The sequence below is a fragment of the Hemicordylus capensis genome, chromosome 5, assembly GCF_027244095.1.
Source record: "Hemicordylus capensis ecotype Gifberg chromosome 5, rHemCap1.1.pri, whole genome shotgun sequence".
NCBI classification, from domain to species: domain Eukaryota; kingdom Metazoa; phylum Chordata; class Lepidosauria; order Squamata; family Cordylidae; genus Hemicordylus; species Hemicordylus capensis.
The window spans coordinates 179,493,141-179,520,068 of record NC_069661.1 but is presented as its reverse complement, the minus strand read 5'-3'; the positions used below and the strand labels follow the sequence as shown (position 1 = coordinate 179,520,068).

General features: G+C 41.9%; 1 protein-coding gene across 17 annotated transcripts in view; it reads right to left on the bottom strand.

The window, feature by feature from the left end:
- PPHLN1 (periphilin 1) overlaps window positions 1-26,928 on the bottom strand; it is a 116,027-nt gene that overhangs the window by 37,366 nt on the left and 51,733 nt on the right. For 7 of the 17 annotated variants that reach the window (XM_053252700.1, XM_053252702.1, XM_053252698.1 and 4 more), the window contains 6 exons: window positions 24,748-24,793; window positions 23,750-23,841; window positions 17,585-17,620; window positions 16,957-17,013; window positions 15,208-15,378; window positions 12,515-12,576 (listed from right to left, as the gene is read on the bottom strand). In XM_053252700.1, the coding sequence (XP_053108675.1) occupies window positions 12,515-12,576; window positions 15,208-15,378; window positions 16,957-17,013; window positions 17,585-17,620; window positions 23,750-23,841; window position 24,748 (419 nt within the window). In that variant the 5' untranslated portion in view covers window positions 24,749-24,793. Of the gene's footprint in view, window positions 1-12,514; window positions 12,577-15,207; window positions 15,379-16,956; window positions 17,014-17,584; window positions 17,621-23,749; window positions 23,878-24,747; window positions 24,794-26,641; window positions 26,919-26,928 lie in introns of those variants that run through there. The other 10 variants (XM_053252705.1, XM_053252707.1, XM_053252706.1 and 7 more) reach the window with 9 other exon arrangements.

Genomic DNA, 26,928 nt, shown 5'->3' with positions numbered 1-26,928 from the left:
TGACTGCCGCCAAGTAGCTGTCAAAGCATGTCCCCTGCCAGCCCATCTGCCCATGTGGACATGGGCACCCTTCCTTGTGCCCTAAAATGGTCTCCTGCATTCACTGGAAATCAGGGCTCCCCTCTCCCATGATTCCCCATGGCATCAGATCTACATACGGCACAACACTGGACCCAACTCAGGAATTTTGAATGGGAGTGAAGATCCATTCCCACACCTGGTATTCCCTCGTCTGCACACACAGCTAGGCTCTGACACATGGAGCGTCACAATCTCCTTTGGGGCCGTGTGAGGCTTCCAGGGATGAGGGGGTTACAGTGCAAAAGTTCTAAGAGAGTGGGACCCCCTTTGTTGGGTTAGCTCAACTCATGAGCACGTAGTCCTACAGAAGACCAAAGGTGTCCTCCGCAGTAGACCAGCCTTCTCATGAGAGTACTAGTCCACTGGCAGCAAGCTGCCAGGGGAGCCAGAGTGTGGTTTGGTCTGCATGGATTGCTTTGCCAGGATGAGCCCTTGCAAGAGCATCCTAGCTAATGGCAGGACAGATTAGGATCCTTTGCCCTCCGTTATATACATATGCCTTTTTAGGAAGTCATCATGTTCCCTTCCCTGAGTAACAGGAAACTAGTACTCTCCAAGATCATCCAGCCCTCTCCCCCCACCGCCTTGTGCGCCCTCTCCCCCCACCGCTTGTGCGTGACAGTTTTGTTGAGGGGCTCTTTGGAGCAGGGCAGTGAAATCGCTGTAAGAAGTAGTGCTGGCATGGCATGTCATTTTAATTGATTTAAATGTCCTTTCCCTGCCAACAGGTGGCCAATCACAGTCACTCTGGTGATGTGCTGACACTTTGCCCACACTCTGTGGCTTCAACAGACCAGGCTTCAACAGACCAGGAAGAGGGAGGGGCTCTTCTCTCCTGAAACCATAGGTTGCCGGACTGCAGTTGGACGAACTTCTGTAACGTAATTTATGATTTAAAATTGAAACCGCAGGTTCATCAACTCCAGTTTCACTATACATATGAATGCGGCCAGAATTTGGACCCCAGAAATTACAAAGTGACAGGTTGGACACAAACGTGTGTTGTGTCAGTAGAAAGATAGTTCTGTAAGGTGTTCCCCCACAATTTCCAGATTCTCCACACCTTGTGCTTGATCTCATAACATTCTGGAAAGTCTACCAACCCTCAAGAGGGGCTTTTTGGTGGCACAGGTACTTGTTGTAAGAAAGAAGGAATTGAAAACTTGTGGTTCTCTGGATCCAATACCATGGATCCCTGAAAAACCATATTTAAATCCATGAGATTAATTAAACATTACACAGACTGTTTTCTATTATCTTAGAACAAACTTTAAAATAATAACTTCCTATTAGCTCTAGGTCAAGATAAAACTCCTTCAAATCATACTGTACAGTATATATCCAAAATAAATTTTGTCTTGGGTGTGCACACTAGCACATTTAATGCACATCTCTTCCCAACAGCCAACTCCAGGCTACAGCTTTCTTCCATTGCAAAGCTTTATTTAAAGAATGTCATTTGCAATACAATCAGAGGTCAATACATTATGTAGAAATTTAAGATTACAGCCTTCTTCAGCAGTTAGGGAGACATTCTGTTGTTCAGAATGCATAATCTAAAAATTAAATCACTGTGCCAGCTTTTTCTTCAAGTAATAAACTATGACATGATTTTAAAAAATGGGGAAATAAATGTTTCAGTGCTATACTATATTTTGCCAAGTTTCTATTCAAAGCGAGGTTTTTTTTTTAACAGCTGAGCTTCATACTGTGTTCCTGAAAAGAGGACTCTGAAATGGAAATCTTGGCAGATCATATGGTGTACAATAGCTCTTTGCTACAGTATAACACCATAGTTACCATTTCCCTTTAAATCACAGAAAAGGTTATTCTATCAAGGAGATATATTGGCTAACCAAAGAAAATAAAGATTGTGTTAGTACTCTCGAACATCAGTTTCTAATTTATGGGCAGAAGCGAGTGATGGGTAATTTTTTTTTTTTTTTTTACAGAGTTTCCTGTACCTCAATCTAATGCAATCCTGCCACATACGTGTTTCAACCCCCTTTCTACTTTAGCTTTTTTTGCAGATTATTAAAATTAAAAGTGATTTTAAAGGCTGGCAAAATGAAACAGACACATGTACCCACATTGATCTCTTATAGATGAAGGGACAAGGGGAAAAAGAAACTTTACCACTTGAGGCTAATTTTCCCCCTCAAGTGCTAGACTGCCACTTAACCACAATAATCTTAAGAGCAAAGTGCAACAATGTGTTGTCTGAGCTTCACTACACATAAATCAAGAGGATCCATCAAAATATATTATGATAAATAAGTAATCATATGCAGGGTTTCTCCATAAGCGGGGACTTGTTTGCAAAGCTTTCACATATTATCCTGTAGCAAGGCATGGCTTACTGTGCAAACCTCTGTCTAGGATTTCAGAACATCTCACCTGGCAGAAAGTATTGAATCGCTTTTGATAACATTTTGACCACATTGTTAAATTGCTCAATAACTTAACTCATTACATAGTTAGGGATTGGACACACATGTTGAATTGGTTCACATGCAGTACTAAACCATGATTTTGGCACTACATTGTGCTCACATAGCCTTGTGCTTCACATGCAGCTGCCTCCTTCCCTTCTGCGCTCATGCTTAATTAAAGGGGATGTGAGTGCCCCTTTAGTTAAGGTGAGTAGCCTCCCTCCAAAAAAAAGGGTTCCCCCATGTTATGTCAAAATTCTATCGCTTATAAATATTACAACTGTTGAGCTAATAACTTGAAACTTGGCATGTACAATCTACTTGATAAGATTTACAAATGTGCCCGCCAGAGAGGTATTTCGTGAAAACATTTACTTTAAAATATACTTTTTCAAGAAGGTTAAAGAGGCTTACAAATCCACACAATGCAATACAATATAATAATACAAAACGATTGTACAAGAATTTCTAGATCAGCCAATCTCAATTACCAAATTGAGAATTACAAGTCACAGAGAAGGGGAAGCATGCAGGCCCAGGGCAACTCCCCAGTCCTTAAAGCCATGATTTAGAGCAGGACTGCACAACTTTGGCCCCTCTGCAAGTGTTTGACTACAACTTCCATAATCCCTGACTACTGTCACTGTGGCTGAGGATGTTGGGAGTTATAGTCCAAAACAGCTGTAAGGCCAAGTAGTGCAATGTTGGTTTAGAGGATCAGAAACACCACATCTGAACTGAAAGAGAGAGGGGAAAGTCTTATCACAAGTCTATTGAGAGTGCAATTTACATCTGTTATGGATAAGTATCTTAAAAAGCTACCATAGACTTAGATTTCTGTACTATGTCTGAAGCATTTCCCAACAGACCACGTGACAAAGTGTTAACAAGATTCGAGAGGAAAATCAACCCTTCCACTACAAATCACTGGTTCTACCAGTGTTTATATTATTTTGAGTATTCTGCAAAACACAGGAGCAGTCGTTTGGGCAGCAACACAGTCTCAAAAGGAATCTGCCTGTCTAGTCACTTTTTCACAAGGTCACCAAGACTTTCCGGTATAATCAAGCTGCAATCATGGAACTTGTCCTGCAAGACTTCCTGCTATTATTTCTGCAGTACCAACATCCTACAGTAAGACAATTACCTCCAAGCACCCTCCTATTATACTGGCCCCTCCCAAGATTGCTTTATTTAAAATTACCATTATACAAATACATGTACTTTCAATAAAATGTTCTTATTCTCTGGCATAAGAACCCTACATCCAATGTATTAGCATAAAAATAAGTCAACCAATAATCATGTATTCACTGCATGTAACATTGTATCTAAATGCAACAGGCTGCATTTAGCACATTACAGCTAGCCTCCATCAGTTATTTTGCAAGCATCTTACTGATTCTACCAGAGGTTTTTGGTGCAGTATATGCATTACCAAATAAATAACTAAAACTAAGAATGATCTACACATTGGAGGCCTCTCAGATATGGTTTACAAAACAAGTTAATAGCAGGCCTGCAACATTTGATTTAAAAAACCCACTTTTAATCAACCAAGCAGATGTTCCTGATAAATCAGGCAGCAGATTTCACTCACTCACACACAGTCTCTCTCTCTCTCTCTCTCTCTCTCTCTCTCTCACACACACACACACACACACACACACCATTTTAAACACAGTTCTTAAAAAAACATAGCCACCTAATGGCACAGTGGGGAAATGACATAACTAACAAGCCAGAGGTTGCCGGTTAAAATCCCCGCTGGTAAGTTTCCTAGACTATGGGAAACACCTATATCGAGCAGCAGCGATAAAGGAAGATGCTGAAAGGCATCATCTCATACTGCGCAGGAGGCAGCAATGGTAAATGCCTCCTGTATTCTATCAAAGACAACCACAGGGCTCTGTGGTCGCCAGGAGTTGACACCGACTCGACAGTATATTTTGCCTTTGCTTATAAAAACAGGAGATGGGAAATGCCATCGAATAAGTAATTTCTCTCTCATACATGTGGAATGCCTCTTCTAAGATACCAGGTTCTGGTAATATCTTTTCTAGGACCAATCAAAAGGACAGATTCATGAGCAACCAGCTTTCAAGGTATCCTGAATATTTCATTTCATCAGGCTGGATTTTAAGCAAAGCAAAAAATGGGGAGAGGGTGGTTGGGCATGGTGAAAGAACCCAAAAGTCTACAGCTTATATAACAGTGTTAAGATAAAGATATTGAGGTGGGTCTCACAATCACTAACCTCAAGAGGGTTAGCGGGGAGAGTGGGCTTAGCCCGCTCTCCCCACAGATAAGCAGGGAGGCAGCCCTGGGTGGCCAGATTGGCCGCCCACACGACTGCCGTCTCAGTTACAGAACCTGCAGGGGCTGGGGGAATCGGGGGCCGTGCAGCCCCTGGAAGCTTCGGCATGCCTTGTGCGAGTGTGCAAGGCATGCTGGAGAGACCCCTGAGCCAGGAGGCTGCTTGTAAGCCTCCCAGTCAGGGGTCTACTTGTGAGTTGCTGCAATGCGGACCTGCGCCATGGCAGCACACAATCGAAAAGGCCGGGTTAGCGGAGCGCTTGCTCCGCTAACCTGGGCTTAGGGGAGGGTAGTTTCAGCGGGTGAGCCACTTTGGTGAGACCGGGCTTGGCTGTGAACCCAGTAGTTCTCACAGTCATACAAAATCAGGTTAGGCTCCCTTAGCCTGATTTTGTACGACCGTGAGAATAGCCTCATTATCTTTATTAAGATAAAAGTATTTTGAAGATTAAAAAGTGTTATCTTTTTTCCTAATGGACTCACTTGACTCTTTTCTTAGAGTATGCCTGTAACACATATAAAGGTAAAGTGTGTCGTCAAGGCTATTTCAACTTCTGGTGCCCACAGAGCCCTGTGGTTTTCTTTTGGTAGGATTTACAGGAGGGATTTACCATTGCCACCTCCCGTGCAGTATGAGATGATGGCCTTTTAGCATCTTCCTATATTGCTGCTGCCCGATATAGTGCCAGTGGGGATTCAAACCAGCAACCTTTTCCTTGTTAATCAGCCATTTCTCTGCTGTGCCACTTAAGGTGACTGTGACACATATACATCAATACATCAACCATATATCATGTATGCTTTTTGCTTGAGCTATCGATTTAAATTGAGTTATCGTTTTTAGCCCCATTCAAGTTTAATAAATCAAGTCCAACTCACAGGAGTAATGAACTATGGTTTCTTCGATCAGGTGACAGCCTTCGTTAACAGACATCAACTTGACAGCATTATAGTTCAGTGGGAGCATTACTACTGGTTTGACTAAGGTTAAGATTTCCAGCAATGTGCTAATTCAGATCTCTTTCACAATTTGCAATTACTTTTTTTAAAGCCAGACACAAGAATTATTATATCCACATAAATGGAAAAAAGGTTTACTTTATTTTACAAACCCATCAGCCACCTTTCCAGAAGAAAACACTATGCCCAAGACAACATACAATAAAATAAGGAACTGACACGTTGCAATACCCGTCTGAAAATCTGAATATTACTGCTGTGCTGAATAATAAAATCTGCCCACTACAAATTTCTTAAATACAGGAATAACTCTTATATCTGCAAAAACAAGAACCAAACGTCCTGATTTGTCCGGTATCAAGACAAGCTCAAATTTGAATATGCAAGATTAATCCTGTCTGGCCACTGGAGGCCACTATTGCTCTTCAAACTAATCTGCCTATCATTGGGTCAATTTCTTACTGCAGCTTGCAGCCTTTTCAGGTTTTAAACCAGGAAAAAACACACACAAAACACTAAGTATGAACAGCTAAATTTCTGGGCCTTCACAATTATTCAACATGTTTCCCAGCAATCTAAGTCTCACTGCACCAATACATGTGTGTTCAATGGGGAGTTCACCAAGAGCCTACCTAGTCTAACAAAAACAACTTGCATGGTCCTGCATTGTAGGCACACATTGGTGCAGATGTTTATGTGGGAGAGAACACAATGGCTGGCTGGCAGTCACACTCCCCATCTTGGGGAGAGGACCACAGCTCAGTGGTAGAACATCTGCTTTGCAAGCAGAAGGTCCCAAGTTCAACCATCTCCAGATAGGGCTGGGAGAGATTGCTGATGATCATTAGACCAGGGCCTGGAAACCCCTTGCATGTCTGCCAAGAGTGGCACATGAAGCAATTCTCCATAGAACTCCAACTGGCTGTTTTGGAGAGAGGCTGAGGAGACAGTAAGTGGGAAGGAGGCAAAGCAGCCCCAGTCCTGACATGGGTGTGAGAAGAGCATTCCACCTCCGTCTCATGTGCTTCCTCCTCAGCCTCTCCCTGCTGGCGTGCAGCCAGTTTGATAGCTGGGGGGTTGCTTTCTAGAAAAAGCAAACCTCCCAGCTAACGAACCAGCTGTAAGACGAACCAGCTGTAAGACGGCTGAAAGAGGGAGAGGAGGGAGCACGCGGGAAGGAGGCAGAGCCGGGAGTCTTTCACACTGATGTCAAGAGGATGCCAAAATGGTTAACTAGCGAGGTCAAAGACGCTATTAAGAGCAGGGGGGCTACTGTCAGAGAATGGAAATCTTGCGCTAATGAGAACTACAAAAAGGAATAGAAACTATGGCAAAAGAAATGCAAGCAGACAAGAAGAGAATGGGGTTGCGGGGGAAGACTTTGAGGAGCATATGGCGAAAAACACTAAGATCAACAAGAAAAAGTTCTTTAAGTACTTAGAAGCAGGAAACCAGCTAGAGAAGTGGTTGGACTGTTGCATGACAAGAGAGTGAAAGTGTGCTAAAGTATAAGCAGACTAGAGAGAAGTGGAATTAATCCTTTGCTTCACTACTGAAGATGTAGGGCAGACACTGGATCAAACAAGGCAAATAGTGGTGACAAGAGATGAAGTTCTAAGTCTTACCGACAAATTGAAAATAAATAAGTCCATGCCCCACTGGTATCCACCAAGCACTCAAATGTGAAACTGCAGATCTCTTAACAAAAATATTCAACTTGTCCCTAAAATCAGCCTCTATGCCAAAGGACTGGAAGGTGGCCAATGTAACTCCAATTTTTTAAAAGAGATCCAGAGGCAATCTAGGTAACTACAGGCCAGTCAGTTTAACACCTTTAACACCAGGGAAACTGTATATTTCCATCTAGATCAGAGGTGGCATGCCCCTGAACACCAGGTAGGGAACTTCAACAGGAGGGGGCAATTGCCCACTTTTCCCTGCTTGCAGGCTTCCCAGATGGGGGCACCTGGTTGGCCACTGCACAAGGCAGGATGCTGGACTGATGGGCCTTTGGCTTGATCCAGTGGGGCTTTTCTTAAATTCGCCTTCCCGCATGCTTCTTCAGTCTCTCCCAGCCAACTTAAGGCTTGTCACTAGCTGGGAGGCTTGCTTTTTCTAGAAAACAAGCCTCCTAGTTAGTGAGCCAGCTGCAAATTATAAGAGCATAAGAACAGCCCTGCTTGATCAGGCACAAGGCCCATCTAGTCCACACAGTGGCCCACCATATGCCTCTGGGAAGGCCACAGGCAAGAGGTATGTGCATGCCCTCTCTCCTGCTGTTGCTCCCCTGCAACTGGTATTCAGAGGCACTGTGCCTCTGAGGCTGGAGATGGCCCGCAGCCACCAGACTAGTCGTCATGGATAGACTTGTCCACCATGGATTTGTCGAAGCCCCTTTTAAAGCCATCCAAACTGGTGGCCATCACCACATCCCATGGCAAAGAATTCCATAGACTAATTATGCGCTGTGTGAAAAAGTACTTCCTCTTGTCAGTCCTAAATTCCCCAACCTTCAGTTTCATGAGGTGACTCCTGGTTGTAGCGTTGTGAGAAAGGGAGAAAATATTCTCTGTCCATACTCTCTACGCATAATTTTATACACCTTGATCATGTCTCCCCTTAGTTGCCTCTTTTCCAAGATAAAGAGCCCCAGATGCTGTAGCCTAGCCTCATAAGGAAGGTGCTCCAGGCCCCTGATCATTTTGGTTGTCTTCTTCTGCACCTTTTCCAGTTCTGCAATATCCTTCTTAAGATACCGTGACCAAAGCTGTACACAGTACTCCAGATGTGGCCACATCATAGATTTGTATAAGGGCATTATAATCTTAGCATTTTTATTTTCAATTCCTTCCCAATGATTCTAGCATGGAATTAGCCTTCAGTCAGCTGAGATAGGCTGAGGAAGCACACAAAAACAGGCAGACTGGTCCTGCCCTTTATGTCAACATGAGGGGCACAGCCTCAACTGGCACGTTCCTACAAAAAGTTGGATGGACCATCACCTGACTCGGTATGAGGCAGTTTCCGATGTACCCCTGCTGTTTGAACTATAGAACAAAACCGCAAGAACATCTCTAAAAAGAAGACACAAGACACACACTGTACTTGCCAAGCTCATTCACTTGCATTCTATTAAAACACAATGAAGTTTTATGTACTGCATTTCTTTAGTTTTTGCTTAGTATTCATTACACTTCTGCTACTAGCAGCTTTCAGCAGTGTACTACTTCAATGAAAAATGCTTCCAGTGATGTTGACCAGCAAAACATTGGTACAAATACTGCTACACATCAACTAAAGACTACAGAGACATATTTTCTGGAGTTGGGAAATCTCAGATCACGAAGAACTACCACAAGGGCCTGTCAACAACACACCTAGCACAGTATTGAGTCTCAGATAGCAAGCCCACACTAGATAATTATTTCAGATTTTACACTGAATTATGAAACAACCTACTTCATTTGTCCCACAAGTAAATTTGTCCCACAAGTAATTTTGTAAAATGAAATAATTTTCTCATTTGCCCCACAAGTAATTTTGCACTTCACTTCATGAGCATATGGTTATCTTGTCTAGCAATAACGGGTAGGCCCAGCTCCTATAATCAGTGCAAAGTCATTTGATCTGTAAAATCTCCCAAGACACCACAAATTATGCAGTTCACTGCATGAACTATACTACAAATTATGCAGTTCACTGAATTGCACATGTCTTTGTGAAGGGGAATGTAGTGTAAATCTAATAATGGTTGAAGCCTCAGTTATAAATGTAATGGAAATGCATTTTGTTTCTGCAAAGCTGAGACACAAACAAAAGCAAATTGCCAAGCAAGAACATTTCATAAAAAGATAACACAGAAGAAAACAAAATCTTCACAAATGAAAGGCATGCAATGACCTGGTGGTTCAGGAATCCTGGAATTCTGTAAACACAAACTCATGTGGCCATTTTGGAAAGGAAGAAAATACTATTGTAGATTTTGTTTACATATAAATCTATAAGCCACCCAGTCACTTAAGTGTTGGAAGCTGATGGAGACTCTGCAAAGGAGAGGAGAGAGAGAATGGCCTTAAATGAAGCACATCCTCAAACTAATCCTATTCCTGTTGCAGCCGACTGGGCTAATTCCCGAGTTCTTATCGGCTATTCCTCAGCCAATTTGGTGTTTAGTGGTAAGCAATAAGCTTACCTCTTTAGGAATAGCTCCTGAACAGCTCTTAAGAGTTGGGCCAGGCAAATGTTAAAAGAGCAGTGAGACAACAGCTGGTAGATATTGAGCTGAAAAATAACTGGGCCTCTCTAACAGAGTTTTATAAAGGAATAAGATCTGAGATGGCTCTCTCACCTGCTAACTATTTGTCCTCCATTGTCCTTAGTAAATTCCGATAGGCACAAGAGTTAGGGTTAACTCCTTCCCTTCAGCGGTTTTAGTGGGGAGATACCAAGGTATCCCCGTAGAAGAACGCTGTTGTAGCTGTGGATCCGGAGAAGCAGAAACCATCGACCACATTTTATTGCATTGTAAACTACATCTAAACCCAAGGACATGCTTTAGTTTTCCTTTGATATGTAGATCGTCAAACCAGTCTGAGGAATATCTTGTTAAATTTTTACTTTCAGATGAGGATGCCTCAGTTTCTAACTCTGTAGCTAAGTGTTGTTATATTGCTTCCAGGATGTATGTAGGGGAACTGTTTTTAGGATGTTAATGTATTATTGTATAGATGTAATTGTATTCACAGATGGTATATGTTTTCTGTTTTGGTCTAAGACCGTAAATAAAATTTGAACTTGATCCTATTCCTGTAATTGCCTAAATTGCAAAAGGACAGTGTCCCTTGGAGCTAGAAGATCAGGCAGAGGGATAAGATTGGGCATAGAGCAGGGCTGTCAAACCCCCTGCCCCTGGGCCAGATCTGACTTGCACAGCTCCTTCCTTCCTCTGGCCCTCCGATCTTCCCCCTGCTGTGCCTTGCTGCTCCTTCCTTTTCCCTTCCCCCTGCTGTGTGCTGAAGTGCCAAAGCACCAGCCAGCTCCCTTCATTCCCCCACGTGCATTGCATCACTCCTTCCTTCCCCTTGCCAACTGAAGTGGTGGCATCCAAAGTGCCGAATGGCTTCCTTCTTCTGCTTGAGCTGCTCCTTCCTTTCCTCTCATACCTTGCTGCACGTCGACTGGCTTCTTTATTTCCCCTGCAGACCCCCAATATTTATCTCCCTAAAGCTCTCTAAGCGGTTTACAATGATTTAGCATATTGCCCCCCAACATTCTGGGTACTCATTTTACCGACCTCAGAAGGATGGAAGGCTGAGTCAACCTTGAGCCCCTTGGTCAGGATCAAACTTGCAACCTTCTGGTTACAGGGCGGCAGTTTTACCACTGCGCCACCAGGGGCTCAAACAATACAAACAAAAGTAAGCATATTCTGGTCATTGGGAGTATGCCATTTAGAATTTCTTCCAAAAACTATCAAAAAGTCATTTAAATTTTACCTGAGCAAATTCTGGTGTAAAAGTAGTGCATTCAGCTAATTTGACAGGGCAAGGGGTGGGGAGGAGAAAGAGAATAATAGAAAGAGGTGGGAGGAAGAAGACAGAAAGTGGTGAGAGGTGGGCATGGGGCAACAAAAAAGTGGAGCGAGGCTATGTGTGGCCCCCCAGAGGGGCATCGGCATCCAATCCAGTCCACCACCAGATCCGAGTTTGGATACAGGCTACAGAGTGGGTATCCTCCAAGTCACATTTCCTCCCTGCATCACCAACTGCAAGAAATCAAGTTCCGACCCACTTGCTACACTTCAGCCTATCTAAGTATCAGAAAGCTAAGGACTAGTGTGTACACACAGCTCTATGCTTTCTTGGGAGATGGAAGGGCAGTGTGCATGTGGAGTCTTCAGTCCTGATGATTTGGGGGGAGAGGTGGTAAGTAAGTAGAGATGTTCTAGTTAATGGCACTTTAACTATATTGCAGTGCACACTCTGGAGCAGAGAGGGAGGCATTACCACTGCAGAAAAATACCAAGGGGGCTGTCTCTGCTTTCAGCAGAGACCCTCTTTTTCCCCTGTCTGTCCATCCTGTTTCGATTCCAACCAAGCCCGCACATAGTACATCCATATTACTAATATAGGAAGCGATATATAAATTTTTATTCTCAAATTAATGGGTCTATCCTAGCCATAAGAAATTAAGTTCAAGCTTTGGCAAGTTTCTGAAGTCAGTTACAGTAGGGAGCACTATCAAGAAGAATATCCTTCAATACTCATGCTTGGGACAGCAACTCTATTTTAAAACCAGCAATTGAAATTTTTCTGGGACACAAGGAAGGAGGAAATTCAAGATATTTAAGGACAAAGCCCTTTTAAACTTACTGGTCTAATTAACCAATTCAACTGGTTGATGTTTTAGTTGAATTGTATTTATTGTTTTAACTGTTTATTTTATATATGTTTTAAATGTGTTGATTTTTTGTTTGTTTTTGTTATTGTAAACCACCTATAGAGACTTTGGTAGTAGACAGTATAAAAAATATAAAATAAATTGCAGCTACAATATTGTATGGAGTTTATACAGAGCTCATTATGCACAACTAACCTTTGATATAAAGCTTCAAGAGATGTATAGTGAAACTAATCAATATTCTAATTTGTTATGCAAAAATTGTTTTCCAACACAAATTTCTTCAGAGTTTTCAGAAATGTACAGAGTTTAATATAGAACAATACCTATAATCAGGCTGACGACTAGCAGGATGTTCATCCCTTGGCCATCTATATCCTGGATCATCCTATAAAGTATAAATAGAAGATAATTCAATGTACTGCAAAATGCAGTTTGATCAAGAAAAAGAAATGTTGCTTTTCAACCATTCCTTACAAACAGGAAGACTTTACCATTCACTCTGATATATTTGTGGCAATCTCCCTTACAAAGCATTTCTTTCTTAAAAGAATATAAACACAACTGTCTTGCACATTGCAAAAATAAAAATAAGGCGAGGCCACAGAATATCGTGGGAGTTATGCTCTACAATACCACCACAGATGCCCAAATGGCAATAATTGAAACCTTGTGCCTATGGGAATGATGGGGTTAGGAAGCTGTCATATACTGAGTCAGACCATTGGTCTATCTAGCTCAGTATTGTCTTCACAGACTGGCAGCGGCTTCTCCAAGGTTACAGGCAGGAATCTCTCTCAGCCCTATCTTGGAGATGCCAGGGAAGGAACTTGGAAACTTCTGCTCTTCTCAGAGTGGCTCCATCCCCTGAGGGTAAAATCTTACAGTACTCACACTTCTAGTCTCCCATTTATATGCAACCAGCACACACCCTGCTTAGCTAAGGGGACAAGTCATGCTTTCTACCACAAGACCAGCTCTCCTCCTTCTCTCCTTGGTACATTAAAAAGTATTTAAAATACAAAGCAAAACCCCAGAAAAAAAGAGAGGAGTATCTGTACTCCAGCTCTCTAGTAATGACCCTCCAATACAATTAAAAAGTGCCTCAAAAACATGTCCCAACATGGTTCCACATGGCTTCCAGATCTGTCTCCAAGCTAGAAATGCCACCAAAAGTGTGAAATGCAGGACCAGTGAATGGCTGAAATTCACCCCTGTGTTAAATGAAAATGGATATAATATAGCGTGGCCACAAATAGCTGAAACTGCAAATGTGGAAACCGTTATATATGAGGGCCTCCGCTCCTGTAGATTTGTTTTGAAAAGGGAACAAATGTAAAGATGCGCCAATTAAACATTAACTGAAAAGCAGAGTCTGAGCCCCATTTGCTGAATTGCTGTTTCAAGTGGGGAGCATATAGCATCAGGCACAGCAGCTAGTACACCGATGAGACAGTTAAGAAACACTACTGCACTAGCTATGTTCAACTCCCAAATACACCACACTGTAAGTATGTACATCAATTTCAAAAATGAACACAAAGGAGACTGGGCAGGTTTGAAGACTATTAATGCACCATTATAAAGGTAACTTCACGTGTTAAGTCAGGATTGGCTGCTTTCCTGTGATGACCAGCACGCCATTGATGGCGGGGAGCCATCAGGACTGCTGCACAACTTCAAAGGCAGCCCCTGCAGAGCAGCTGTGGAATGTCTTAAAACTGCTTCCAGGCAGCAGCACAGGGAGCCTTCATTTCTACCTGAAGGAATGCTGTGCTGCTGCCCAGAAGCAGTCTTCAGGCAGGCATCTACAAAGCCACTTGCCAGCCTTGAGTGCTCCCAGCCCTCTGGCGAGGACATGCTGCATCACACAGAACTCCACACCAAAGATCTCACTTCCACCACCACTTCTGAGAAGTTAAGAAATAGCAGGAATCCTTTGGAGAGGAGAGCTGGTTTTATTTATTAAATTTTTCTTATATACCACCTCCTCCTAAGACTCTAGGCAGTAAACAACAATACCAATAACAATTAATTTAATAATAATAATAATTAAAGGGCAAATGCCTGGCAAAACAGGTGGGTCTTAAGAAGGGCCTTAAAAGCAGCAAGGGAGGGGACTGAATGAATCGAGGGGGGGGAGCGTTCCAACGAAGAGGGGCAGCCACAGAAAAGGCCCTCCTACAGGCCCAGGCACCACACACTACCCCTGGTCTTGTGGTTGCAAACATGACTTGTCCCCTTAGTTAAGCAGGGTGTGCCCTGGTTGCATACAAATGGGAGACTAGAAGTGTGAGCACTGTAAGATATTCCCCTCAGGGGATGGAGTCGCTCTGCAAAGAACAGAAGGTTTCAAGTTCCCTCCCTGGCTTCCCCAAGATAGGGCTGAGAGATTCCTGTCTGCAACCTTGGAGAAGCTGCTGCCAGTCTGTGAAGACAATACTGAGCTAGACAGACCAATGTTCTGACTCAGTATATGGAAGCTTCCTACGTTCTGAACAATAGGAGAGGGCTCCCTCTGTCCCTTACCATCTCCATATTCCAGTACAAATGACAGAAGACCCACTTCTCTCCTAAGACCTCTTCCTATGTGTCAGAAAAAGATCTGAAGGAAGAGAAGGGTGGCAACCACAAATAATGGCTAGCTAGTAAGCCAAGCCCAAATCTGTGAGTGAGTGAATGAATGAATGAATATGTTTATTGATTAGTCATCTGACCATATCAAAATGCCTAAATTTGTAGATCACTGTTTAAGGCAGCAGCCCCCTCGTTACACCATTGCAGCTGCCTTTGAGGCTGCCGCCCTGACGGATCCCTTCTGTGAACAGAGTGCTGCCTGTCATGTTAGCCAGTAACTTTAATTGTGAAGCAAGTTTTATAGTGTTCCAGTGCGAGCCCAGATCTTATGTACTTTCTTCAACTGTCCAGTTTGTTAATTTAATACAAAAGTATCTAACACCCTTTTGAAGTATGTAGTTCCCATCAATGTGCCCACAAAGGAAAAAACTGAAGTACTTACACTTCTATGTGGTGGGGCACTTCTTCTTTCGTGGGCAAAGCTGCGACCTTCATCGTAGTCTCTATAGCCAACATGAGCATGACTATACTCGTATCTACTGTAGCTTCCTTCACTGGGTCTCTCTAGAATTGGCTTCTTGGGTGCAAAGCTGACTACTCGAGCGTAGTCATCCTAAAAATTGAAAATATATGCAACATCTAATTCTGACAAAATATCCATTATAAAACAATAAAAGCCTGAAATATTAATATGGACACTGCACTTTACATACAACCAAGCCCAAAAACATTATAACAAGACATATTTAATTAATGTATCAGAGAAACAATGGAGAAAAGCTAAATAAAACTGCCTTAATTCAACAAGGAGCTGAAAAGATGTTGAAATATACTCAAAGGATACTCAAAGCCATGGGCTGCTGCCTCACATAAGACTATAATTAAATGGAACACACACAAATTTTAAACTAAATGAAGAGTAATTACACCAACTAATTTTTGCATGTATATACTCACAGAATGTAGACCTACCCCAGAGCATTATTTTTAATGACAGACCACATCATCTGTGTTATACAGATAATCCGGCAGTTAAAAGTCACAAAGATCCCTTTCTTCCAACATTCCATAAAACCTTGACCACTACTTTCCAAAACAAAAGTTCTACAACAGTTTACTGTTTGGATTGACAGGAAGGGTGGGGTTCAAAACTAACACCACCACTTTTGCCATTAAATTTCTTTTCAGGTTTTGTTTTGTTTTTAATAAGAAGTTTTAAATAAAACTTACTGGGTGGCATCGTGGTTTTCCCTCCTTATTCTAGAACAAAGACTCTTTGTCCCAGAAAAAGGAAAACAGTAAGTATCACCTGTTAAATCTCAAAAATTCAAGACATATCCATCTTTGTAGGGTATTAATCAATAGGATATCAACTGATAGAAGTACATAATTCCTACCATATTAAAATAAAGATATTAAAGCAACTATTGCACTCCCTGACAAACTGGGTATATAATGTTATATTTTCAAAAAGATGAACTGAATTTTTCTGAGAATAGCAGAAAACATCAAAATAGAATCATAATATATTTGGGTTATATACATGTTATATATATGCTGTGAATTTTAAACCAGTGCTATCTTAGAATTAAACGGAAAAGGTATAAGATATAAATTTAAAAAGATGCTGGACATTAATTAATTCAATTGCCAATGTGCAAAATGGGCACCCACTATTATCTGAATACAGGAGATATTCAACAAGCACTATGGATATCCAGAGAACCAAACAAAACCCAAAGAGGTTTTAAACCCATTTTCTCTTAAATACGGGGTGGAGTGGGGAAGGGTCTGCTATTCAAAGTCAAAAATCCTACTGGCCCTGTCCAAGCCTTTGGGCATTCTGCAGTAGATCTTTATACAACCAATGATACAGCTCTGTGTTCACAGGACATAGCTGTATGGGAACACATGTAAAGTTTTGCAACCGTCTTTGGGATTGGTCTATCATGCAACTTAATTGTTAATAACTATGTGTCTATCTTGTATTGAGGCATTAAACATTTAAAGTACCTAAAGCGATTACACCATTAATACTTTAGGTTACACCACCACACACTGATTCCTAGGTGAAGAACACTAGTGTGGAACACCAGTTATTGCCTGATTAGCAAATTGTTGTGTTGCCTGTCACTGTATCCTATTGCTGATTGACTGCCAAAAGAAGAACTGACTGGCTGACTCTCTATACCCTGTTCATTCTTATCCAACATCCAGCATGTTCAAAATGTTGAAAGCTTTCTGGCTCCTGTAAAAAGAAGTAAGAAACATCACAAAAGCAGCCAAAATATTCACTCTGAACTGAGCATACACCCTGGTTTTCCCCCTTTTAACCAAGGCTCCCTCCAATTGATTTAACCAAACCCATTTTGTGCTTATGCATACAGCAAAACACTTTCACTCTAGCTATGCTGCTGAAATAGCAGCTTCTTTGCTCTTTGGGACCATAAGGGGCTATTCTCACTGCAGGATTCTTAAGCATGGGCATTCTTTCCTTCTGTGTACAGGGAGAGAATGAAGCTAGGAACAGCTCCTCCAGCTGTGGCTTTCAGTGCTCTCACCCCAGACAAAGTGACAGTTGTGCAGGTAACTGGACAGTTGAATAAGAGTCCTAGTGCACAGTTGTCCCAGTGTGATGCTCCTGACACACAAAAAGTGCTCAAATGGAGTCACAATACTACTAGTGCAATGTGCCTCTTCATGAATAATGTGCACCAAAAAAGGGATGAAGAGAAAAGTGAGATACAACCATTAAGGTTTACTGAAAGCAATGCTAAGTAAAGAAACGGAATGACAATCTATATAACAAATTCTAATACCTGAAGTTTAACGCTGCCAAATGAATACAGCATACCCTGTAAATAAAATAATGTATTCTTTAAATAGGTTATTTAAATCCTATTTAATGTCACAAGGTGTCAAGACCTGAATTATGTATTTCAAAGAATAATAATGTGCTCACATTAGAAATTCTTAGGCTAAACAGCAGTTGATATCTATTTATCTATCTATCTATTATCTATCTATCTATCGTTAAAATGTTTATACCACCTTTCATTAAAACAATATCAAGGCGGTTTACAAAACATATAAAGCAATATAAAAACTATAAAAGTTACATAATAAGAATATTAAATTATTTGGGCTATTCTCACTGCCAGACATGTTACTGAAGCTCAGACTAAGCAAAATAAAATTTAATCCTGACTAAAGAAAAGTTATTATTTCACTTAGAGTATTTATATACTACATGCTTTAAATTTTGCTTTGATTAGTCTCCCTGTAAGAGACAGTTATGTTATTGTTTTTTTCTACTTACATTATGATGCAATTTAAAAAGCAGATGAACATGGTCAAAGGAAGAAATCTTTAACATCAGACCAGTCAGGTGTAAACCTGACACAGAGAGAGTTCCCAAAGCTGGTCCATAAATTTCATGACTTGTATCTGGCATTAAAGACAGGGCCATTTCCTGTTCTTTACACCCCATCTCTGCATTTAAGCTTTCAAATGTGTTTTCTTCAGTTATGTAGCCAGTTTAAATTTAAGACACTACAGAACACTAATAAATAAATGGACAGAGTACCATGAAACTTTTTCAGAATAAATTCTGTTTATGCAAATAAGTGTTCCACAGCTATATGAAGCATAGAAGTTGGGACACATTGTTTACGTTCACAAACTTCTTGCAGCCTGGGAAACAATCCTATCCATACTGTGGGATTTACTTCCAAGTAAACATGCACAGGATAGGGATACAAATCTAACTGTATCCTGGTAGATATCATAAATGCTTCTCTGAGGGAGGGCAGGATGCCTCCTTGTCTTAAGGAGGCAATTATTAGACCTCTCCTTAAGAAGCCTGCATTAGATCCCTCAGAGTTGAGCAACTATAGGCCTGTTTCCAACCTCCCATGGCTGGGCAAGGTAAATTGAGAGAGTGGTGGCCTCGCAGCTCCAGGCAGTCTTGAAGGAAACTGATTATCTAGACCCATTTCAAACTGGCTTTTGGGAGGGCTATGGGGTGGAGACTGCCTTGGTGGGCCTGATGGATGATCTCCAATTGGGAATTGACAGAGAAAGTGTGACACTGTCCTTTTGGATCTCTTGGCGGCTTTCGATACTACCAACCATAGTATCCTTCTGAACGTATGAGAGTGTTGGGGGTGGGAGGCACTGTTATAGTGGTTCCACTCCTACCTCTCAGACAGATTCCAGATGGTGTCAATTGGAGACTGTTGCTCTTCGAAATCTGAGCTTAAGTATGGTGTCCCCCAAGGCTCTATACTTTCTCCAATGCTCTTTAACATTTACATGAAACCGCTGGGAGAGAACATCAGGGGATTTGGAGTGGGGTGTTATCAGTATGCTGATGACACCCAGATCTACTTCTCCATGTCAACTTCTTCAGGAGATGACATAACTTCCCTAAATGCTTGCCTGGAAGCAGTAATGGCCTGGATGAGGGAGAATAAACTGAAACTGAATCTAGAAAAGGCGGAGGTACTTATTGTGCGGGGTCAGAAATCTAGTGACGATTTTGATCTCCCTGTTCTAGATGGGGACACACTTCCCCAAAAGGAACAGGTTCGCAGTCTGGGAGTACTTCTGGATCCACACCTCTCCCTGGTATCTCAGGCTGAGGTGGTGGCCAGAGGGGCTTTCTATCAGCTCCGACTGATATGCCAGATAAAGGACCTCAAAACAGTGGTACATATGTTGGTAACCTCCAGACTTGACTTCTGCAATGTGCTCTATGTGAGGCTGCCTTTGTAAGTAGTCCGGAAGCTTCAGTTGGTACAGAATGTGGCAGCCAGGTTGGTCTCTGGGTCATCTCTGAGAGACCACATCACTCCTTTGTTGATACACTGGCTGTCAATAGGTTTCCAGGCAAAACACAAAGTGCTAGTCATAACTTATAAAGCCCTAAATGGCTTAGGCCCTGGGTATCTAAGAGAACATCTTCTTCATTATGAGCTCCACCACCCATTGAGGTCGTCCGGAGAGATCCGTCTCCAGTTGCCGCCAGATCCAGCTGCCGTCACACGGGAACGGGCTTTCTCGGTTGCTGCCCTGAGACTGTGGAATGCGCTGCCTACTGAGATACGATCCTCCTCATCTCTGACAATTTTTAGAAAGCATTTGAAAACCCACCTCTTCACCCAAGCTTTTTTAGTTCTTTAAAATTCTAAGGTTTTAATTTTTGGGTGATTTTTAAATTTTTAAATTGTTTTAAGTTTTTGTATATATTTTAACTTGTTTTATGCTATTGTTAACTGCCCAGAAATGAAAGTTTGGGGCGCTGAACAAATTAGATAGATAGATAGATAGATAGATAGATAGATAGATCCTAATCTGCTGTTTGGAGAGTCTGCCTTCTAAGCTCTTCAGTCCAGTATGAGAAACCATGATTCGACAGAGAAAGGCAGGACTGCCTCAACTTCTATTCTAAAGATATGTAGATAAAGGGATCATATTCCTCCAACAGAAAATGCCCCCTTTTATAGTAGTATTTCACAACTTTCCAGAATACATCAAAGATGTAGATGATTTCCAGAATACAACAAAGAAGATGCTCCCTTTTATAGTAGTATTTCACAACTTTCCAGAATTCAACAAAGAACTGTAGCTGTACTAGATGACAAGTACATTAACATTTAGAAGCCACAAATATCCCAATACATACACACATGGACAAATTTGTTGGTACCCTTACAGCTCATTGAAAAAGTGTTTTATGCCTCCTGAAAAGTGATTAAATCAAAAGCAACTGCCCCATGTATACCTGCATGCCTTTGGTATGTCATCGAGTAAAGCAAAGCAACTGTGAAAGGAGAAAAAGTATTGCTTATTCTAGAAAGATATTCTAAAGTGGCCTGGACACATTTGTTGGTACCCCTAGAAAAGATCATAAATAATTGGATTAGAGTGATTTTTCAAATTAGCTGTTTTCTTTAATTAGTATCACACATGTCTCCAGTTGTGCAATCAGTCATTCAGCCTATTTAAATTGAGAAAAGTAGTCACTCTGCTGTTTGGTATCATCGTGTGTCTCACAATGAACATGGACCAGCGAAAGAACAGGAGAGAGTTGTCTGAGGAGATCAGAAAGAAAGTTATAGACAAGCATGTTAAAGGCAAAGGCTATAAGACCATTTCCAAGCAGTTTTATGTTCCTGTGACAACAGTTGCAAATATTATTAAGAAGTTCAAGATCCATGGGACTGTAGCCAACCTCCCTGGATGCGGCTGCAAGAGGAAAATCGACCCCAGAATGGGCAGAAGGATAGTGAGAATAGTAGACAAAAAGCCAAGGACAACTTCCAAAGAGATACAAGCTGAACTCCAAGGTCAAGGTCCATCAGTGTCTGATCGCACTATCCGTCGCTTTTTGAGTGACAGTGGGCTCAATGGAAGAAGACCCATGAGGACTCCACTGTTGAAAGGAAAATATTAAAAAGCCAGACTGGAATTTGCTAAATGCATATTTGTTTGATTATTTATTTGATTATTTATTTGATTTCTATACTGATTTCTATACTGATTTCTATACTGATTTCTATACTGATTTCTATACTGATTTCTATACTGATTTCTATACTGATTTCTATACTGATTTCTATACTGACAAGCCACAGTGCTTCTGGGAGAATGTCCTTTGGATGATGAGACAAAACTGGAGCTTTTTGGCAGTCACGTTAGCTCGATGTCCACAGCTGAAAAAATGAAGCTTTCAAAGAAAAGAACACTACTGTGAAACATGGAAGAGGTTCGGTTATGTTTGGGGGTGTCAGGGTCTGGCCAACTGCCAGGGAAGATCACGAGACAAAACAGAGCTGCTGAAACTGGATACGGCTCGGGAAGTTCGTCTTGACCGGACTTGGCAGCACGCTGTCAACACGGAGGTTGACGAATGTTGCTTTTCAGCAGTGAGTAGAAGGCTGGTGACGTGATTTATAGTGCAAGCTGAGAGCTCCCAGCTGGCAGGAATTCAAGGCTTATCAGCCCTCTGCAAGAGGCGTTTGCTTCTCCTAATAGTCTCCAATTGAGCCCTGCATCTCGTGACACGCCGCTGTTGTGGAGTCAGCGGGGGTTGGTTGCATAGCTCCTCTTCGGATTGGTCCTTCATGATTTCTGCTGCCTCAGGTTATTGTGCCTGCTCTGAATCATTAGCCACAGCTGTTTCATGAACACTGACAGCCGGGCTCTGCCCCTCAGACACTCCTGCATCGCCTGGAAAGTTGACAGCTTCCCCTTCCTCCTCACTGTCTGAGATCGAGGGCGTGACAGGGGGCTGCTTTGTTGCATCTGGCACAGGGTGCCTTGAGTCTGTGTAGGGAACAATGAAATCTCAAGACTATCAAGACATTCTGGAGCAAAATGTACTGCCCAGTGTCAGAAAGCTCTGTCTCAGTCGCAGGTCATGGATCCTCAAACAGGATAATTACCCAGAACACTCAGCTAAAAGCACCCAAGAATGGCTAAGGACAAAACATCGGACTATTCTGAAGTGGCCTTCTATGAGCCCTGATTTGAATCCTATTGAACATCTATGGAAAGAACTGAAACATGAAGTCTGGAGAAGGCATCTTTCCAACCTGACACAGCTGGAGCAGTTTGCTCAGGAAGAGTGGGTCAAACTACCTGTTGCTGGGTGCAGAAGTCTCACTGAGAGCTACAGGAATAGCTTGTTTGCAGTGATTGCCTCTAAAGGTTATGCAACAAAATATTAGGTTAAGGGTCCCATCATTTTTGTCCATGCTATTTTCATTTGTGTTATTATGTGAAATATTCTGTTGCATCAAAACTCTAAAGCAAAGTCTGATTTTTGTTAAATGCGGAATAAACAATTTTGGGTGAAATTACTTGTGTCAGTTTCAAGTTATTTCAGAGACAATTGTGGGTTCTTTTTTCATAGAGGGGTACCAACACATTTGTGCACATGTGTATATTTAAGAAATGGTGATATCCAGTGTTCCCTCTGAGAGCAATGAGGAATCTTAACTAAATTGCAAGTATCCCCTATGCGGGTCAATCTCATACGGGTTATGCCCACAGGAGATCAAAAGACCAGGCTTTGATTTGGCTCGGTACTCAGTCCGAACCTCTTCTCCTTGACGTGGGTAACCTCGTGGTAGAAATGCATTCCAGCCCACCTCAACCCAGGTCGCGAGCCAATGAGCAGCGTTCGCTGGCATGCATCTGAGTGGGAGCGGATCCAGTGTGAGAGTCGCGAGATCACCAAGCCTTCTTCCGTATTCCCATTCACCATAATGGCCCTTCAACCCACCACCAATGTAAATTAACCTACCCCGACCCACACTCATCCACAAAGTGACCAAATTACCCCATGGACAGCCTTAATGAAATCAGTGAGAAGTAGGCAAAAAAAGGCTCCGACATTAGCCAATGAGACCAAAAAATTCCTACTTGGCCCCAATGGGGACCAGAATACCCCTCACTAAGTCCAGGGGCAGGCAGGAGGATGGCTGCCCACAGAGCAACTGAAAGACAGAGCAAAGGAGCCGACTGCTTATGCAGCCGCTCCTTGCATATGATTGGTCTGCTGGTGTCATGTGCTGGGAGAATAAAATGGCAGCCCGCATGCCTGTCTCTCGGCCCAGGCCCACAACTCTGCCCCTCGCTTATTCCATATCTCCACTAATGCAGTGAAAGGGATGGAGAATGGCTTTGTTCCAATAATAGGTAATTTATTGCCCTTTAAAAAAATTAACAAAACAACTGCTATCTACTGAAGAACTAAAGAAAGTACACTTAATGTATTGCAGACTCATATCCTCCAAAGGATTCCAAACCCAATAATCATAGGGCCATATATACAACCTAAGTTTGACCATCACACCCAAATATCAGATGCCTTAAATTTAAATCCTTAATATCTGGGCTAACAACACAATATTTAATATATAAATACAATCAAGACAAAGTTCTAAATGAATGTACATTAAGAACCATTTACTTACATCAGGACGTACCCGTGGAGGAAGCCGTTCTCGTGGAAGTCTTTCATATTCGTATCGTTCATCAGACCACATTTCATCTCTTCTATATGACACTAAAGATGAAAGCTTTTATTAGCAAAATGTGGTATCTGGTGGTTTTAAAAAAAGTATTGGATTAGCCTTCTGCTTATCCTGAGTCACATTGTTCTGCACAAGAAAAACTCAAGTTACTAGTATTCAAATCCTACATAATTTTACTAAGAAATAATTTGCACAGAGATCAATGAAATGTATTCCTAAGTTAATTTTGTTTCAATTTCATTTTGACATTAATGACTTTAAGAATACATTTCAAATCATTACTCAATGCAAATATTTTACAATGCAGTAACTCATTTTGAAGATTACTTTATTCATGATTTTGAGGCTAAGAAGTTAAGAGTGTAAATCTGAAATGTCACCATTTAACATGTTAGCAACTAATTATATTTTCTACATATTTAACTTCATTGGACTGCCAATACAATTCATTTTTTCATAGGCACTTCCCCCCCACTCCAAATCTTAATCGTATTGCTTATACTGCCAAGAACATATGCTCAGGGCATATGCTCACCCAAACCTAATTAAAGATTATCAAATGAGCTTCGAAACATATAGTCAGCCAGCCAGCCAATAGACAAATACAATGGTTTTGTGTGAAGATTTCCACTGATGGATGATCTTTAAAAAATTCTCACAGTGCATTGGAGTTGCAGGGTGATCATATTACATTGTTTTCAAAATTCCATCCTTTATTCATATGGGACACAGAAGACTGAACATGGTGCCAAATACCATGCTTCCGAGGTTAAAAAAATTACATAAAATTTAAATGTTTTTATGTTTTGAACAGTTTTTTTAAGCATTGAATTTTATCCACCATATAAAGTAAGCAGCCTTGTTTGTTGTCACCAGAACAAATTCTAGTCCATCAATACACTTTTCAAAATCAAATAGCACTTCCAAACACTACTTACTTTTGTGTCTGTTTCAGCAATGTTTTAACTCTCAATCAACTAGCTCCTGTGTATTTTAAAAAACAAATATATTAGAAAAACTCAGTTTCACTCAAACCATTTAGTACCACTTTTATCCAACATCAATGCAAATTACTTAATAAAAAATATGTCAAAGGGGTTCCCCTACTCTTAGGAACACTTATTTATTGGGACAGGGAAGGAGGACCTGGCAAAAATCCCATTCATGTGTGAAGATGCTTAGTCCAGATGCTGACTGATTAAAAATGTTATAATCTACAAAAAGGATGCTATAAATTGTTTAAGCATCAGCTTTCTAAATAATAATAATAATTTAAAAAAACTAACCACAGAAGCTAGAAGAGGAAAGCACCCTCCTCTCACAAACAGGAAGGAACAGTTGAAGTGAAAGCTGTCCCTAGACCAGAGCTGCACAACTTCAGTCCTCCAGATGTTGTAGGTCTCTAGTTTCCCCTGCTACAGGGACAATAGAGATTATGTGAATTGTAGGCCAAAGTCTGCGGGAGGGCCGAAGTTGCGCAGCCCTGCCCTCAACCCAGTTCCTCGAAAAACCTGGGAATGTCTGCCACCAAGGTTCCCTCTAACAGAGATTCCCAGATGTTGAGAACTACAACTCCCAGAATCCCCAGCTGCAATGGCTTTTGCTTGGGGATTATGGGAGTTGTAGTCAACCTCATCTGTAAATCCCTGTTAGGGGGGCGAAACTGCCTGTCACATCCTTTCTGTTGCAGCCGGGTGGGGTGGGGTGGGAGCAACAGAAAAGCTTTCTCTTCTTTGCCTTGCACGTTGTCTTTCTCTTCTATAAATTTTTCTCTGAGGTCCACATTTAATATTTAAAACCAAAAGAATTGTGCATTTAATGTATAGCAAAGCAGGGATGTAACAGAATGCAGGAGATAAAACGGAAACGATGACCTTTGTTGCAAGTCTACCTTTTTTATCCACAGATAATATAGATGACAACATGGTGCAAGAATGTGGGGAGAAGAGTAGCACCTAAAGGGAAGGCTCAGAAACCGCAACTTGCTAAACATTGTCTAGATTTGTGTGCAGCCTTTTATCAGTCATAAAACACCTCACCAAATCTATAAAATACAATTTTCAAGACCAGCTAAGTTGAACATGCATACACAGGTACAGGGCCATACACATGTACAGTTATGCAAACATTATGTCCAACATATGTGCAGCAGTACACTTCTCATCAGTGCCCTACAGCTGTGGGGGCCTGTAGTCATTTTTAAAATGAACACACAAACAGGAACTCACACAAAAACCATGTACATGCATGTACAGAGGCACCTGAATGCACATACAACACAATGCCTGGATAATGGCCACTCTAATGAGCTTAAAGCAAATCTGAAGCAGGAGTTTTCCAACTCACAGCCCAGTCTTTTGCCTCGGAACTACATTAGCTCTAAACATAGCTCCCAGAGCCTTCTGACTCGTTGAGGGGACTTTCCACTTAGGCAAATTGTCAACTCCTCTTCCAAACTTTTTTTTAAATTTGGCCAGAGGTAAATCTCTCCCAGCTACAGCCACAGCAACAACGACCAAGTTAATGCTTGGGGAGACCATTTGGAAGAGGTCACATTTATGCCCTTATTTTACGTTTAAGTTCTCTCTATGCTGTTTTCTGTTGAAGGTGGCAAACATCTACCTTCAACAAATGACAGCACAGAAAGATCTTAAAACAACTGCATAAATGCGACCTCTTCCAAACTGCTACATGGGCACGGCTGCAGGCGCTGAAGCCACTCAAGGCACTTCTGCAAGGAACAACGAAGGCTTGTTTCCGGGGACGCCTCCGCCTGACACACAACCCGCCGTCTCAGACAACTAATCGCCCGCCCATGCCGCTCTAACACACCTGGCCATAGGCAAGACTCCAATCGAGGGCAGCGAAGGGTGACGCGGCGCAAACCCCATAGCAACCATGCGAAAGGGAGAGGAAGAAGGGGAAGCGAGAGCTCCGCCGAGGGGCCCCCCACTGCGCCTCCTGACCAGGCCAAGAGGATCGCCCAGCGCGAGTAGATGATGGAGGCGAGAGAGCTCCCACGGGAAGCCCACCGCGCACGCAACCCCTTCCCTTCCCTTCCCTTCCCTTCCCTCCTTCTTCCCTTCCTTCCCTTCCCATCCCAACGCGCTGCGCGACTC